Source organism: Schistocerca gregaria, chromosome X (genome assembly GCF_023897955.1).
Source record: "Schistocerca gregaria isolate iqSchGreg1 chromosome X, iqSchGreg1.2, whole genome shotgun sequence".
NCBI classification, from domain to species: domain Eukaryota; kingdom Metazoa; phylum Arthropoda; class Insecta; order Orthoptera; family Acrididae; genus Schistocerca; species Schistocerca gregaria.
The window spans coordinates 857,644,835-857,661,600 of record NC_064931.1 but is presented as its reverse complement, the minus strand read 5'-3'; the positions used below and the strand labels follow the sequence as shown (position 1 = coordinate 857,661,600).

Sequence of the window (16,766 nt, the reverse complement as noted above, 5' to 3'; positions counted from 1 at the left end):
TGGCGCTGTAATAGTCACAAACCGTATAAGTACGTTGTATCACTTAACATTCCGCCAGTGTGGACGGTATTTGCTTCGTGGTACATTACCCGTGTTAAAATGGATCGTTTACCAATTGCGGAAAAGGTTGATATCGTGTTGATGTATGGCTATTGTGATCAAAATACCCAATGGGCGTGTGCTGTGTATGCTGCTCGGTATCCTGGACATCATCCAAGTGTCCGGACCGTTCGCCGGATAGTTGCGTTATTTAAGGAAACAGGAAGAGTTCAGCCACATGTGAAATGTCAACCATGACCTGTAACAAATGATGATGCCCAAGTACATGTTTTAGCTGCTGTCGCGGCTAATCCGCACGTCAGTAGCAGACAAATTGCGCGAGAATCGGGAATCTCAAAAACGTGGGTGTTGAGAACGCTACATCAATATCGATTGCACCCGTACCATATTTCTATGCACCAGGAATTGCATGGCGACGACTTTGAACGTCGTGTACAGTTCTGCCACAGGGCACAAGAGAAATTACGGGACGATGACAGATTTTTTGCACGTGTTCTATTTAGCGACGAAGCGCCATTCACCAACTGCGGTAACGTTAACCGGCATAATATGCACTATTGGGCAACGGAAAATCCACGATGGCTGCGACAAGTGGAACATCAGCCAACTTGGCGGGTTAATGTATGGTGCGGCATTATGGTAGGAAGGATAATTGCCCCCATTTTATCGATGGCAATCTAAATGGTGCAATGTGTGCTGATTTCCTACGTAATGTTCCACCGATGTTACTACAAGATGTTTCACTGCATGTCAGAATGGCGATGTACTTCCAACATGATGGATGTCCGGCACATAGCCCGCGTGCGGTTGAAGCGGTCTTGAGTAGCATGTTTCGTGTTTTGTGACAATGGCCCGCACGTTCACCGGATCTGACGTCCCTAGATTTCTATCTGTGGGGAAAGTTTAAGGTTATTTGCTATCATGATCCACCGACAACGCCTGACAACATGGGTCAGCGCATTGTCAATGCATGTGAGAACATTACGGAGGGCAAACTTCTCGCTGTTGAGAGTAATGTATTTACACGTATTGCCAAATGGATTGAGGTTACGGACATCATTCTGGGCATGTGTTACATTAATGTGGTATTTACAGGTAATCACGCTGTAACAGCAGCTCAAAAATGAAAAGTTCACAAAGGTACATGTATCACACTGGAACAACCGAAATAAAATGTTCAAACGTACCTACGTTCTATATTTTAATTTAAAAAACCTACCTGTTGTCAACTGTTCGTTTAAAATTGTGAGCCATATGTTTGTGACTATTACAGCGCCATCTGTCACAAACCAAAAAAAGTGGTCCAACTAAAACATTCATATTTCATTACGTACTACACGAATATCTAATAAAAAATGAAGGTTTCTATTTAAAAAACGCAGTTGATATCCGTTTGACCTATGACAGCGCCATCTAGCGGGTCAACCATAGCGCCATCTGGTTTCCCCCTTCAAGCTAGACAAGTTTCGTTCTTTGTAGTTTTTTTTGTTTGACGTTTTTTTCGTGAGATATTTGGCCCGGGCACGATCAATGGACCACCCTGTATATAACAAGTGACTGTCGTTCGTAAATACTGTCATAGGGTGTTGTTTCAGGTAATCAGTAACATTGCAGATTACATTTGCCTCATTTTTTAGTATACTGTACTTAATACGAATTTTAGGTACAGCAGCGAAAAGAACCCAATTGAAATTCGCTGCTGTATGCAACCGTCCTGAAATCTGCTCTGACGCTGTTTCATAGTCTGACGGAACAAACAGTTCATTCTTCTTTTTTAATTTCCCATATCTCCAGATTACCGTACATGTAAATAGATGCTATATTGTTGAATTATTCTTAAACTGATACCAACTAAAGAAATTTCTTAAGGAACCTATACGTAAAAGCTACAGAGAATGTGTAACGTTTCATCCTTTCTCTCTTCCTTTTCACTTTATTTCAGAAAAAAGTACAGTTTGCCTTAGAAGCGAAATGTACACAATTATTATTTACATTATCATTTTCGTAGCAAAAACAAGAAAGGATCACGACTTGAAGGTACATAGTCCCATATGAGCTCAGCCTACGAGTTCCAACTCTTTGTGATGTGTTATACTTTTTGGACAACGATATTTGCATGGAAACATTATTTTTGTCCACAATCGGCTGCTCTTTACATAAATATACATTTACAGTCAACAGACGAAGAAACAAACAGAAAAATTCATTTCAGCATGTTTAGGCCTCTTTAAACTTCATTGTCCCGACCAACACACTTACTCTGCATTAGTTAGCTCCACATAATTAATAATATACTCTCTTCTTTTACTTCCCGCTTGAGATAATTCGGTGAAAAACTGGTTAATAAATATCATTACATTTTGCAAACACCTACTGTAGTACTTCATAAAGTTAATTGTCAGCTAATGTGTTACTGTTTGTTTACGTTCAACTTGCGTTTAAATAGAACGCATGTTAAACGTGAAGATATTGAAGCTTACTGCTTCGAGCTGACCGAATATTACCGCAATTCGACAAAACATGCTCCTGCTTCCTTTCTTCTTCTTCGCCTTTTGTTTTGTTCTTACTTTAGTCAGTGCTGATTGCTCTCCTGTTGCAGGCATTGGATTTGGACTGATCTACCTGCCAGCGGTAGTATGCGTCGGATACTACTTTGAGACCAAACGGTCGCTGGCTACTGGAATTGCAGTGTGCGGCTCTGGTTTCGGCACATTTGCATTTGCGCCAGTTGCTACGATACTGCTAGAAACCTTCGGCTGGAAAGGTTCTAACCTCGTACTCGCTGGAGTTATTCTTAATTGTGCCGTAAGTTGGATTTATTCTACTGCAACATTATATCCGATTTGCGTTGAAGATTTGCACGTTCCGTTCAGTTGACTCAGTAATTAATTACTACATTAATTAAGAAAATGAAACTGAATGCATTACTAAATTAACTATCATTTCACTGAAATTAATGAATATATATGGCGCATTAAATGGATCTGCTTAAATATTATCTTCTGAATTATTTGCAACGTTATAATTTTGTTTCTGTTTTAAGTTTTTCTTCCAGCCAATACTTGAGGTCTTTCACTGATCTTGACAGTGCACATAAGTAATAACAATACGGCATTATAGCCGCTTATCTAATACCGAATAGTTGCTCATTTCGGCTTCAGCACTGCAGTCATCCGACATGACAGCAATGTAATAGAATACTGACACTGATCTTGTGGTATAGCCTTCAATATTCATGCAGAAGTTCATGTGTCGAGTTACTAGATCAGTTAGTCCACGAAACCGAACAAATGCTGAATTGTATTCAGGTTTAGTCGGTTTGGTGTGCAAATGAGCTGTTAAAATCAGAGCTGCATTCGCCAAACTATTCATACACATAATAGATGCAGTGGCTAGGTACGTTGCCATCTTGAAAAAGAAACGTTACCGAATGCATTCATCCCCCAAAAAGGCGGCGATACTGTAAAGGATCCCTGGCTCGCCGGAGGCCACCAAACGCCTTAATCATCGCCTGCAAACACGCCCCACACCTTAAAAACGCTCCCATTCGCCAGAAATTTGGATACAGGCACGTTCAGTGGACCATTTGATACTCGCGGAGTGGTATGGAAAATGTCAGTCATCTAATCAGTTGACCTGTTTTCGATCAGCAACCCAGTAGGCCTGTTCTTCCCAGGTAAGTCCATTTTACAGATAAATCAGAAAACGTAAATATTAAATTCAGCATTTAAAAAACTATTCGCACGTGAAGATACTTCCATAGTAATGTTCGACTGTCGCACAGACCCACAAATGAGATGCTTTGACTCAATTATTGAAAAACTGTTAAGACAACTCAAAGGGAAAGAAATGCATCAAGCCCTGACGAAATTAGAATAGAATTTTACAGCGAGGACATAAGGAACCAGTTTCTTTCCTCGCTCACACTTAGCGCTAATCTCTTGCGCAGGTCGCTGCAAGTAAAAGAACAGATGCACATAATTACAGACCAATATGGCTGTCACCCGTCTGTTGCAAGATCCTAGATCCTATTCTAAGCTTTGCTGGAGGGGGGGGAAGAAACTTCTCTGAAGGAATCGCTACGGAAAGACCACTTGCGTCAAACACAGACTGCTTTATTCGTATACAATGCTGTGAAACCAAAAGATACAGGCAAACATGTAGATTTTCTTTTGTAGGATTTCCGAAAGGCCTTAGACACTATACCGCGTGGTCGACTAATGACAGAGATACCGACCCCCAGGTACCGACCAACCGCCGTGTCACCCTCAGACCATAGGTGTCACTGCATCCAGATTTGGAGGGGTATGTGGTTAGCATACCGCTCTCGCGGCCGTTGCTCACGAGGGCTGAGTGCACGCCACTTGCCAACAGCGCTCGGCAGATGAGAAACTATCCAAGAACTAGTCAAGTCCGATAACGTTTAACTACGGTGATCTAACGGGAACAGGTACAGGGTGTTTCAAAAATGACCGATATATTTGAAACGGCAATAAAAACTAAACGAGCAGCGATAGAAATACACCGTTTGTTGCAATATGCTTGGGACAACAGTACATTTTCAGGCGACAAACTTTCGAAATTACAGTAGTTACAATTTTCAACAACAGATGGCGCTGCAAGTGCTGTGAAAGATATAGAAGACAACGCAGTCTGTGGGTGCGCCATTCTGTACGTCGTCTTTCTGCTGTAAGGGTGTGCTGTTCACAACGTGCAAGTGTGCTGTGGACAACATGGTTTATTCCTTAGAACAGAAGATTTTTCTGGTGTTGGAATTCCACCGCCTAGAACACAGTGTTGTTGCAACAAGACGAAGTTTTCGACGGAGGTTTAATGTAACCAAAGGACCGAAAAGCGATACAATAAAGGATCTGTTTGAAAAATTTCAACGGACTGGGAACGTGACGGATGAACGTGCTGGAAAGGTAGGGCGACTGCGTACGGCAACCACAGAGGGCAACGCGCAGCTAGTGCAGCAGGTGATCCAACAGCGGCCTCGGGTTTCCGTTCGCCGTGTTGCCCATTTTTCAGATCCGAAACGATTACTGCGTCACGCTATCTGGACATGCTTCGTGAATTTGTGGCGGTACAAACTGCCTTAGACGACACTGCGAACACCTCGTGGTTTATGCAAGATGGTGCCCGGCCACATCGCACGGCCGACGTCTTTAATTTCCTGAATGAATATTTCGATGATCGTGTGATTGCTTTGGGCTATCCGAAACATACAGGAGGTGGCGTGTATTGGCCTCCCTATTCGCCAGACATGAACCCCTGTGACTTCTTGCTGTGGGGACACTTGAAAGACCAGGTGTACCGCCAGAATCCAGAAACAATTGAACAGCTGAAGCACTACATCTCATCTGCATGTGAAGCCATTCCGCCAGACACGTTGTCAAAGGTTTCGGGTAATTTCATTCAGAGACTACGCCATATTATTGCTACGCATGGTGGATATGTGGAAAACATCGTACTATAGAGTTTCCCAGACCGCAGCGCCATCTGTTGCTGACAATTGTAACTACTGTAATTTCGAAAGTTTGTCTGCCTGAAAATGTACTGTTGTCCCAAGCATATTGCAACAAACGGTGTATTTCTATCGCTGCTCGTTTAGTTTGTATTGCCGTTTCAAATATACCGGTCATTTTTTAAACACCCTGTATTATCACTGCGGCAAGGCCGTTGGTTAATGACAAAGATACTATCATATGAATATGCTACTGTCTCGATGAATTTTAGACTGACAAAACCCAGTACGTCATACTGGATGACGAATGTTCAACTGAAGCAAAATTAAAGACCTTGATAACAAGAACTTATTTTTCACTCTGGCGCTTCTACAGCAACATTTCAAGTTCGTCACTATGTTTCCTTTCATTCACAGATTTCTTCCGTTCTCTCTTCATTTTCCTTCTTTCACCATTATCTTTCCATTATCTCCTTTTCTCTCAGCTTCCTGTATCCCCCTGATACACTGTCTAATAACTACGTCCAACATTTTCAACAACCCGTTTGGATTCTGTCTCGCAGTGGCACTTTTCCACTGTAAAATCGTGCCCGTAACGCTTATTCCTGTGAAGAATACTGCATGTACGTTTCTTTTATCCCTTTCGGTGCATGATTAATAATACAACATACGGTGACTGTACAGAGATTACGAAAAATAATCCCATCTCCGAAAGGTGTACAATACTTTCACTGTTGTCTCGTAGAGTGATATCCTGAGACCTATGCATGATTATACTCTTATCCAGTCTATTAAGTCAGTATTTGTGCCATAAATTAGTACTGTCCTTAGATAATTGTCGTAATACTGTTCATTAATGATCAAGCAAATAGTAGCGTCTGGTCTCGTCCCTTCCCGGTGAAATGTAAATGAAAAAATTAAAAAATAATATTTTTATTCTCATGATGCGTTTGGAGGTTTCAGAGCCTAATATTCAAATTATCACAAGTTCTTTAGCATGTGTGTTTTCTTTTCTTGTGGTTTTTTTGTCTTTAGGATGACATAACAGTGTTCTCCACATCTTTAAATCCTCGCTATCAATCTGTCACATCCCTGCAAGCATGCACGTGGCAGTTGCATTGATCACACCTGCCTCTAAATAGTGGGCCTTCTGTATGTTTGTGTGGATGTTTTCGTGCGTGCACTAGATGCTATGAACAGAATCGTTCTACAGGCAGAAGTATATAAGATAAAATTAATATCAAAAATATTAATCGGAAAATGGGGTACAAAAACTTCCAAGCACTGCGAATTTAAATTTAAAAATGTAATGAATGTAATTTAATTATGTATTCCTAATAACTATTGCTAATCATTCCAGACCTAATAAAAAAATTATATGTAAAGTCAGAGTTTAATGAATTAGGACATCTAAACTTACTAGAGAGATGTTGTAATTGAATGGTTTGATATAGCTTTATTTTCGTTGCGACCGAAGAACAATACATTATATCATCACACTCTGAAAGGGAAGTTTGAAGTTACTACAGCGATATTACCCTCACGTATCTATCCACACATGCACCTATATGATTATTCAGAATATGCAAGACATCGCTTTTAAACCATCTGTCTACCATTCCTCTCTCGAATAACGCTAGGGAAACATGACATTTACAGCTTTATGTGTGAGCTCTGATCTATCTTACACTGCTCGCTGTTAAAACTGTAACTTCATGAAGGCGGTAAACAACAAACGTCTAAAGGACATGAATTTTCACGAAGTAGATAGGAGTAACGCCATATTCATTCTGTGCATAAAGAAAACTTACACAGTGGGTTTCTCATTCAAAAATTTCATTTGAATGTTGTTTCTTTGTGGGAGGATCGTGCTATGGCTTGTCTACGAAGGAGAAACTTCTATCAGCGTGTGTCGGAATTCGAAAACGGCATGATCTTGGTCTATCAGACTGCGGTTTGTCGCTCCTCCAGTCGGCCTGTGTCCCACGACTGTCATGCGAATACGGAATCAATGGGTCCAGAAGGACCATACTTCACGCCGTGCTGCATCTTAACGACCTTCAGCGACTAGCGCCCGAGAGGACTGACATGTTCTTCCTCAGGAAGAAATGCACTCTTGTCACGTAACTGCTTCTTTGAGGTGGCGGTAAGGTCTTATGTGACCAAACTGCTGAGGTCATCGGTCCCTAAGCTGACGCACTACTTAATCTAACTTCAACTAACTTACTCCAAGGACAACACACACACCCATGCCCGAGGGAGGACTCGAACCTCCGACGGGGTTAGCCGCGCGGACCGTGACAAGCGCCCGAGACCGCACGGCAATCCCGCGCTGCACTGACATGTTCATTCACCTGTACATGATCGTAGAGCCACGTTACGCATCTTGAGTCACGAAAAGCTCTTGTTTGCAGCAAGACGAGTGTACGGAGGTACAATGAGACTACGCCTGCAGCAACAGCGACCACTGTTGCGGCCTCCCTTGAGGCGACAGTAAAGAGGGGCGCACCTAACGACAATTCTGGACACAGGAGAGGCACCACTTCATCTTTTGAAACGAGTCCCAATCCTGCATACAGCACCAACAAGGATGAATCCGTCTAGGAGATCGAACGTTGACAGATTCCATCGTCATCACCATACAGGCCAGGCATCTGGCGTGATGGTATGATGTGCCACTGGGTATTCAAAACTATCATTTCTGCTTCGACAGCCGTTAATTTGTACAACATCTATTAAATTTCTGCTGTGTTAAGGTAGATGGATGTGCTCTGTAGCCGGCTCCTTTGGCCAAGCGGTTCTAGGCGTTTCAGTCCGGAAGCACGCGACTGCTACGAACGCAGGTTCGAATCCTGCCTCGGGCAGGATGTGTGTGATGTTCTTAGGTTAGCTAGATTTCCGTATTTCTAAGTTCTAGGGGACTGATGACCTCAGATGTTAAGTCCCATAGTGCTCAGAGCCATTTGAACCATTTAGTGCTCTGTATTAGAAGTCTTCGTGATATTTTCTTTCAACAAGCTAATGCAAGACCGTATCATGACCTTACTGTCCCCCATACAGAGGATGTTCGACTTCTGACTTCGTCAGAACGTTCTGCAGATCTCTTACCCACTGAAACATATGGTTATGGTTTACTGAGAGACTGACACGTCACCGCTCGCCAGGCACTGCTAGTGATGTCCGTCGGATGGAGAACATAAAGTAGCGTGGAATGACATACTCTTATCTTTCTTTCTAGCTCAGTTCGAATCGATAACCAGTGGACTTAGAGCCAATGTTTTTGCTGGACGCGATAGCTGTGTGTACTGAATTGTGTAACCTGTATACCCCAAATCACATACAAACTTAATCATGTATTCATCTTGGAATACAGAGTGTATCATAATTAACGTCATAAGCGCATACAGACCTTCGCCCGCGAAAGACAAAGGTCCCGATTTCGAGGCTCGGTTCGGAACACAGTTTTAATCTGCCAGGAAGTTTCATACCAGCTCACACTCCGCTGCAGAGTGAAAATCTCATTCTCGTTTACGAGATAATTGCGACTTCCCCTAACAGCTGAAGTGATTCTATATAATCACCGCATGACGATCCGTGATGTGGTCTCTGTTTACATTTTCGAGATGTGGAGATATAAACAGGTAAACAGAATGGATACAACAGTACAGTAGACAGTCAGAGTACCTCTCACATCAGTTGTCTGCGGAGCGTCAGTTGCATTGTTCAAGTGGTGGTAGTAACATGGAACATTACAGTAACGAGGAGTATGCACATATGCATTACATGTGTGGTAATGCCAAAGGAAGTAAATGGTAAACTGCACCCTTATATCAGGAAGCATACCCTTCCCGAATGTACCCAGAGGGTGTCAACTGGGAGCTTTGTACATATTGTGGAAGCATGCAGGCCTGCGCAAATTATAGTCCTGCTGGAAATAGTCGAGACTAATTGCCTTGCCGCAGTGGTAACACCGGTTCCTGTCAGATCACCGAAGTTAACCACTGTTGGGCTTGGCTAGCACTTGGACAGGTCAATGTCCGGGTCTCCTGAGTGCTGTTGGCAATCGGAATATACTCACCCCTTGTGAGGCCAATTGAGGAGCCACTTGACTGAGAAGTAGCGGCACTGGTCACAAAAACTGACAACGCCTGGGAGAGCTGTGTGCCGACCTGCTGACCACATACCCCTACATATCTGCATCCAGTGACGCCTAAGGGCTGAAGATAACACGGCGGCCGGTCTGCAACGTTGGGCCTTCAAGGCCCGTTCAGACGACGGTTATCATTATTATTATTATTATTATTATTATTATCATTATTATTTTATTATTGGAAACAGTCGAACACTTTCTGGAAATCTCGACAAGGAGACCTGTCACTCAGATTTCCGGAATGACCCACAGAAGTGTTTGAAAAACAATGCAACGCAATGCGATGTACCAACCCCATAGAGTTCAGTGCCCTAGTGAGGCGGAGTTTGGTCCTAGAGTAACGTTGTGGATGCAGCAACAATCTGTAGCCAAGCCTATGTTTGAGAATAACATTTTATTTACAGATGAAGCAAAATTCACTCGCGGAAGTGTGTTTAGTTACCACAATTCTCACGGTGCGAGTCATCTAGGCTTCAATCCACTTGCACTGCAAACGGAATTAGCCTTCGGTTTCAGCGGCATCGCATTGCATGATTGCTCGAGAAAGTGGTTCATGCATGATGGGGCACTGGCACATTTTGATGCAATGGTGATTGGTTAGTTGGCTGGTTCGTTGGTTGGTTGGTTGGAGGGAGGGGACCAAACAGCGAGGTGATCGACCCCATCGGAATAGGGAAGGATGGGGAAGGAAGTCGGCAATGCCCTTCCAAGGAACCATCCCGGCTTTTGCCTGAAGCGATTTAGGGAATTCACGGAAAACCTAAATTAGGATCGTCGGACGTGGGTTTGAATCGTTGTCCTCCCGAATGCGAGTCCAGTGTGGTAATCACTGCGCTATGTCGCTCGGTGCTGCTATTATGAGACGAAATGTAACGCGATGATGTGTTCAAAGAGGGACTGGGCGGGGAGTATCGGTACTGTGTCCTTCAGTATCACCTGCTCTGACTGTGATGTTGGATTTGTGCGTCGCTCAACTGCCTGGTCATCAGCGCTCGTACGAAGTCCCATTTTTTTTACACAATCCATTTTTTTACAGTCCAATCTAGCCACTGTCACGAATGATGATGATGATGATGATGATGATGATGATGAAATGATGAGGACAACACAAACACCCAATCCCCCGGCAGAGAAAATCCCCAACCCGGTCGGGAATTGAACCAAGGGACACCGTGATAGAGGGGCAGCAACACTAGTCACTAGACCACGAGTTACGGACATCACTTGATCTGTATCCCTTGTATTTCTATGCGTAAATATTTCTCGGTTCACTAGCCACGTAAAATTCGGATTAAATTTGAAGCTTTCGATGGTATCCACCCTCACCTTCGTCAGGGACTGAACCCGACTCGCGTGAGCCGGCAAGGTTCTCTCTTTTGCACGTCCAGAACGGCCTCCGACTGCCTGGATTACGTAATGATGACGCGTACAGAGGTGGCTCGCTCTATGTCCATAAGTTTTGTTTGCGCTTTCTCTGTAGCGTCGCCTACAGCGCCATCCATCGCATCAGACAGTGAACTACGGGAAGTTTTCCTCTGTGTTATTTTCCTTGTCAAGTGCACGCTTCCACGCATTGCTAAGTTCATAGCCAGTGTCTCTATTGAAGTTGTTTTCACAGTGTCTGATTTCAACAGCTTCTCTGAAGACAGAGAGAAGCGTCAACCAGTATTCTCGTTTGTTCAAACAAGGTCTTGTGCTTACGTAACATGCTGTACTCTGTCACTGCTGACCCATGTTCCTACCAAACCAGTCCACCCCCACTGTCCTTGTCCTACCCTTCCTCCACACTCGTGACCAGGACACACTCCGCCACCACCACCACCACCACCACCACCACCAACTACAGACACACATGCAAAACCTCGTTCGCCTTCCACAGCCTTACCGGTAGTCATCCTGCCCCACATTACCCACTCCTCCATGACAACCGCCCCTCCCCTGAAACCCTCAGTACAGCTAATGCAGCATACCTCTCTGAAGTCTTCTCAATACCCAATCACCCTCAGTTTAATTACTCCTTCTTCCCCAATGTCCTTGACCGCAAAGATACGACTGCCCTGCCACTTGCTACCAGCTCCTGGTACTTAGACCAGTTACCACCCTCAGAATTTAACTCTCCTATCACAGCACAAGGCATCAAACACACCCCTGAATCACCTACCACCACTTCAAAAAATGCCCTCTCTCCTTCCTCACTGTCCTTATCACCCTGTACAACACAATCCTCTCCTTTGGCTTTTACCCTGACTGTGGTTAACGTCCTGCATCCTGTTGTTCCTTAAATCCAACAAACCCCCTTCTGACACCTCCTCCTAATGCCTCACTTCCATGTTCAGTAAGGTCTTCGAGTCCATTCTCTCCTGCCGTATCTGTCACTTCCTAACTCAGCACCAGTTCCTCACTCGTATCCAGTGTGATTTCCAGCCGTCCTTCTCTGCCAATGACCAGCTCCTTAATCTTACCCATCTCCTCTCCCTGCAACTTAACTCCTGTCACTCAGCTATTTTTGTTTCCCTTGACCTCCAGAACGCCTATCACCATGCATGGCATTCCAGGCTCCTTTCAAACTCTAGACCTATGCCCTTCCTATCAACTCCAGCCATCTCATTGCCACCTTCCTCTCTCACTGGCCTTCCGATGTTATCATTCATAATACCAATTCCCGTACATTCCACCATATTGTAGGTGTGTCCCAGGTCTCCGTCCTTTCTCCTCTCCCTCTTGTACACCGCTGATATGCCCAAACAAACCCCACTCGTCCATCTCCTTGAATATGCCGATGACACCTCTTTCATTGCCCTCAATTCTACCCTTCAACGGTCCCAACACTCCCTCCAAACCCAGCTAAATCAGTGTACCACTTGGTGCAACCAGTGGCCATTTCAAATCAATTCTTTCAAAACCCAGGCAGTCATTATAGGACCTACCACCCCCTCCTTCCAGCTCCATGATTTCTACCTTACCATCTATGAATTTCGTGTGACTTCTGAAATTTTCCCGCCGTATTTGTTCTTAGTACCTTAATACATCGAGCGCATGTAATATCGGACGATGAAAACCTCCACGCAGAATTAGAACACTTGGAGAAGGTTTTTAAATAGAATGGCTACACTTCACGCCAAATAAGAAAGGCCATGCGCAACTGTCATAACGAGAAGCAGCGCGCTGAGGACGCTGATGACGACTTTAAATCAACTGCGTTTCTTCCATACGCCGGGAATGTGTCGTCGAAAATAGGCCGATTACTGAAGAAGAATAAAATCGAGGTTATCTTCCGCCCACCAGCAAAGAACCGGGCCCTGGTTGGATCCGTTAAAGACGATTTGCAACTGAAGAAAGCAGGCGTCTACAAAATTCCCTGTGAATGTGGCTCTGCATATATTGGCCAGACGACAAGAACTGTCCATGAACGATGTACAGAACATGAAAGATACACCCGTCTGCGGCAACCGTCAAAATCGGCAGTAGCAGAGCACTGTATTTCATTGGGACATTCAATGGAATACAATGGAACAAAAATTTTAGCTCCGGTTTCCGGATTTTGGGATTCAGTAATCAAGGAATCAGTGGAAATACGTCTTGCCGATAATCTTATAAATCGTGTCAACGGCTTTCAACTGGATAAAAATTGGAATCCTGTTATTAAAATTATACATTCACAGCGGAATAGACAGCGTCATTCGATACTCAATGACTAGATGATATTTTACATTCACCATCGAGGGCAGCACGTACAACTCGGCTATGCCGTGCATGTCAACACGTGCGCGAGAATCGGCATAAATACCGCGACTGCACCTGGGCTCTTCAGTAGTTGTGTACTCAACTGATGATGGCCGGACGTCTCTGGGCCGAAATATCGTGGCAGAATGTCGACGAGATCCGGCTGCATACCCGGAAATTATTAGAAGTATGAGTTTCGTATCCAACTTACACCCACTTTGAAATACCTTGGCCTCACCCTTGACTGTTACCTCACCTGGACTCCCCATCTCCTTACCATTCAATGTAAAACCCACAATAGACTTGGTCTCCTGAAACTCCTTTCTGGCTGGACATTGGTATTGCATTCTTCCACCATCCTTCATACCTAAAAATCTTTGATCCCCTCCATTCTCTGTTATGTCAGTGTCACCCGTACCTGCAACCCTCCTAAATCCTATAATGCCATCCAAATCCTTGAACGCCATGTGCTCCGCCTCACTATCTGTATCCATCTCCTGTCCCCCACAAATATCGTCTATGACCTCATCCCCTTCCCACATCTACTTCTTTTTCTTCAACACATCTATATCCTCTACACCAACTGCCACCTTGATCCCCCTCACCCCCTGGTGTCTCCTTTCCTTTACACTCCCTGCCTGCTGCTGCGCCTCTACCGATGTGTCCCACCCTCTCTCCATCTCCACATCCTCCACCTCCTCTCCCAAAGAAACTTCCAGTGTGTCCCCATCCCAGATGATGTGCTTTACCCCGATATTTATCCTTCCTTCCATCGCTGACCCTCCTCTTCCCCTCCCTTTCTCCCCAGGGCTCTCTCTTCTTTCCTCTCCCCTCTGTTATTTTCTCCCTCCTACCACGCTGTCCTTCTCACTTCTCCTTTCTCAGTCCTTGCACTGCCTCCTAGGCTGCTCTGTCCCCACACTTCCTATTTCCTGCCCCTTGGTGTCTTACCAGTTCCTTCCTTCAGCCCCTTCCTACCCCCCCCTCCTCTGCTGATCCCCCTTCTATATTTTCTCTCTCCTTCCTCTCTGACCAACACCCCCTCCCTCCTCCTTCCCCCCACCTTCCTCCCCCCCCCCTCCGTGGCAGGTCCTTCCACTTTTAATCCCGTTACTTTGTCGTGTTTTGGTTCTCGCCATGTATGTAATATAAGTGTTCAGTGTCGTCATCCCATATGGCTATCATTACTGTGAACGCCGTTTTTAATTGTGTTCTTCGTGCTGCCAGTGTTTATGTGCTATGTCTTCACTGAGCGTCATTTTAATTATACACTCCTGGAAATTGAAATAAGAACACCGTGAATTCATTGTCCCAGGAAGGGGAAACTTTATTGACACATTCCTGGGGTCAGATACATCACATGATCACACTGACAGAACCACAGGCACATAGACACAGGCAACAGAGCATGCACAATGTCGGCACTAGTACAGTGTATATCCACCTTTCACAGCAATGCAGGCTGCTATTATTCCATGGAGACGATCGTAGAAATGCTGGATGTTGTCCTGTGGAACGGCTTGCCATGCCATTTCCACCTGGCGCCTCAGTTGGACCAGCTGGACGTGCAGACCGCGTGAGACGACGCTTCATCCAGTCCCAAACATGCTCAATGCGGGACAGATCCGGACATCTTGCTGGCCAGGGTAGTTGACTTACACCTTGTAGAGCACGTTGGGTGGCACGGGATACATGTGGACGTGCATTGTCCTGTTGGAACAGCAAGTTCCCTTGCCGGTCTAGGAATGGTAGAACGATGGGTTCGATGACGGTTTGGATGTACCGTGCACTATTCAGTGTCCCCTCGACGATCACCAGAGGTGTACGGCCAGTGTAGGAGATCGCTCCCCACACCATGATGCCGGGTGTTGGCCCTGTGTGCCTCGGTCGTATGCAGTCCTGATTGTGGCGCTCACCTTCACGGCGACAAACACGCATACGACCATCATTGGCACCAAGGCAGAAGCGACTCTCATCGCTGAAGACGACACGTCTCCATTCGTCCCTCCATTCACGCCTGTCGCGACACCACTGGAGGCGGGCTGCACGATGTTGGGGCGTGAGCGGAAGACGGCCTAACGGTGTGCGGGACCGTAGCCCAGCTTCATGGAGACGGTTGCGAGTGGTCCTCGCCGATACCCCAGGAGCAACAGTGTGCCTAATTTGCTGGGAAGTGGCGGTGCTGTCCCCTACGGCACTGCGTAGGATCCTACGGTCTTGGCATGCATCCGTGCGTCGCTGCGGTCCGGTCCCAGGTCGACGGGCACGTGCACCTTCCGCCGACCACTGGCGACAACATCGATGTACTGTGCAGACCTCACGCCCCACGTGTTGAGCAATTCGGCGGTACGTCCACCCGGCCTCCCGCATGCCCACTATACGCCCTCGCTCAAAGTCCGTCAACTGCACATACGGTTCACGTCCACGCTGTCGCGGCATGCTACCAGTGTTAAAGACTGCGATGGAGCTCCGTATGCCACGGCAAACTGGCTGACACTGACGGCGACGGTGCACAAATGCTGCGCAGCTAGCGCTATTCGACGGCAAACACCGCGGTTCCTGGTGTGTCCGCTGTGCCGTGCGTGTTATCATTGCTTTTACAGCCCTCTGGCAGTGTCCGGAGCAAGTATGGTGGGTCTGACACACCGGTGTCAATGTGTTCTTTTTTCCGTTTCCAGGAGTGTGTATGGATTTTAGGTAAACGTGCCTTGTGAAACTACCCCTTTTTGGTATGTTGCAACTCCCATTGTTTCCCCTTGTCATGTTTACACTTCCTCGTTTTTATATTTTATGTGTTTCACGTTTTATTTTATACAGTCACTCGGTTGAAGAGCGGTGAATTGTGCCACTGCCAGCCCACCCACTGACCCCACACACCATTACTCCTCACCCACTGTCCTTCCTAATGTCTGTATTCCCACTATCTACTTCACCTCCTACCTATCTTCTCCATAGTTTCCCCACCTAATAACCCCTCTCTCCTTACCCACCTCCCTTCCTCCCCCCCCCCCCCCCCCCCAATCCCCGAATTTATCTGAATTTGAGGCGGCAAGTGAACCGAGAAATTTTTATGCAGGGACTCTGCTGCGAAAAAGTTCGTACCCATGTATTTCTATGTTCGGGGCCACCTTAAAGCTGTAGTGTACGCCGCTCCTGTTAACACGGTTGAAGGATTGGAGCAGAGACTTGTCAGGAATTTCGATATGATTCAGCGTTTCTGAAAGGATTCGAAACTCGTTGTGGTGACGGGTGCAGACCTCCGTCTGGGTACAAAGACGGCACTTTGTACACCTCCTATAACTACGAGTACAGTCACGTAGCAGTTGTGTTCATTCGAAACACCTGCACTTCTACCAAAGTATCTTT

The 16,766-nt window shown here is 45.6% G+C and overlaps 1 protein-coding gene across 3 annotated transcripts in view; it reads left to right on the top strand.

Moving 5' to 3' along the window:
* Positions 1 to 16,766, top strand: part of LOC126297533 (monocarboxylate transporter 3) — a 772,480-nt gene that overhangs the window by 689,654 nt on the left and 66,060 nt on the right. For all 3 annotated transcript variants that reach the window (XM_049988443.1, XM_049988442.1, XM_049988444.1), the window contains exon 4: positions 2,660 to 2,865. In XM_049988443.1, the coding sequence (XP_049844400.1) occupies positions 2,660 to 2,865 (206 nt within the window). The remainder of the gene's footprint in view (positions 1 to 2,659; positions 2,866 to 16,766) is intronic.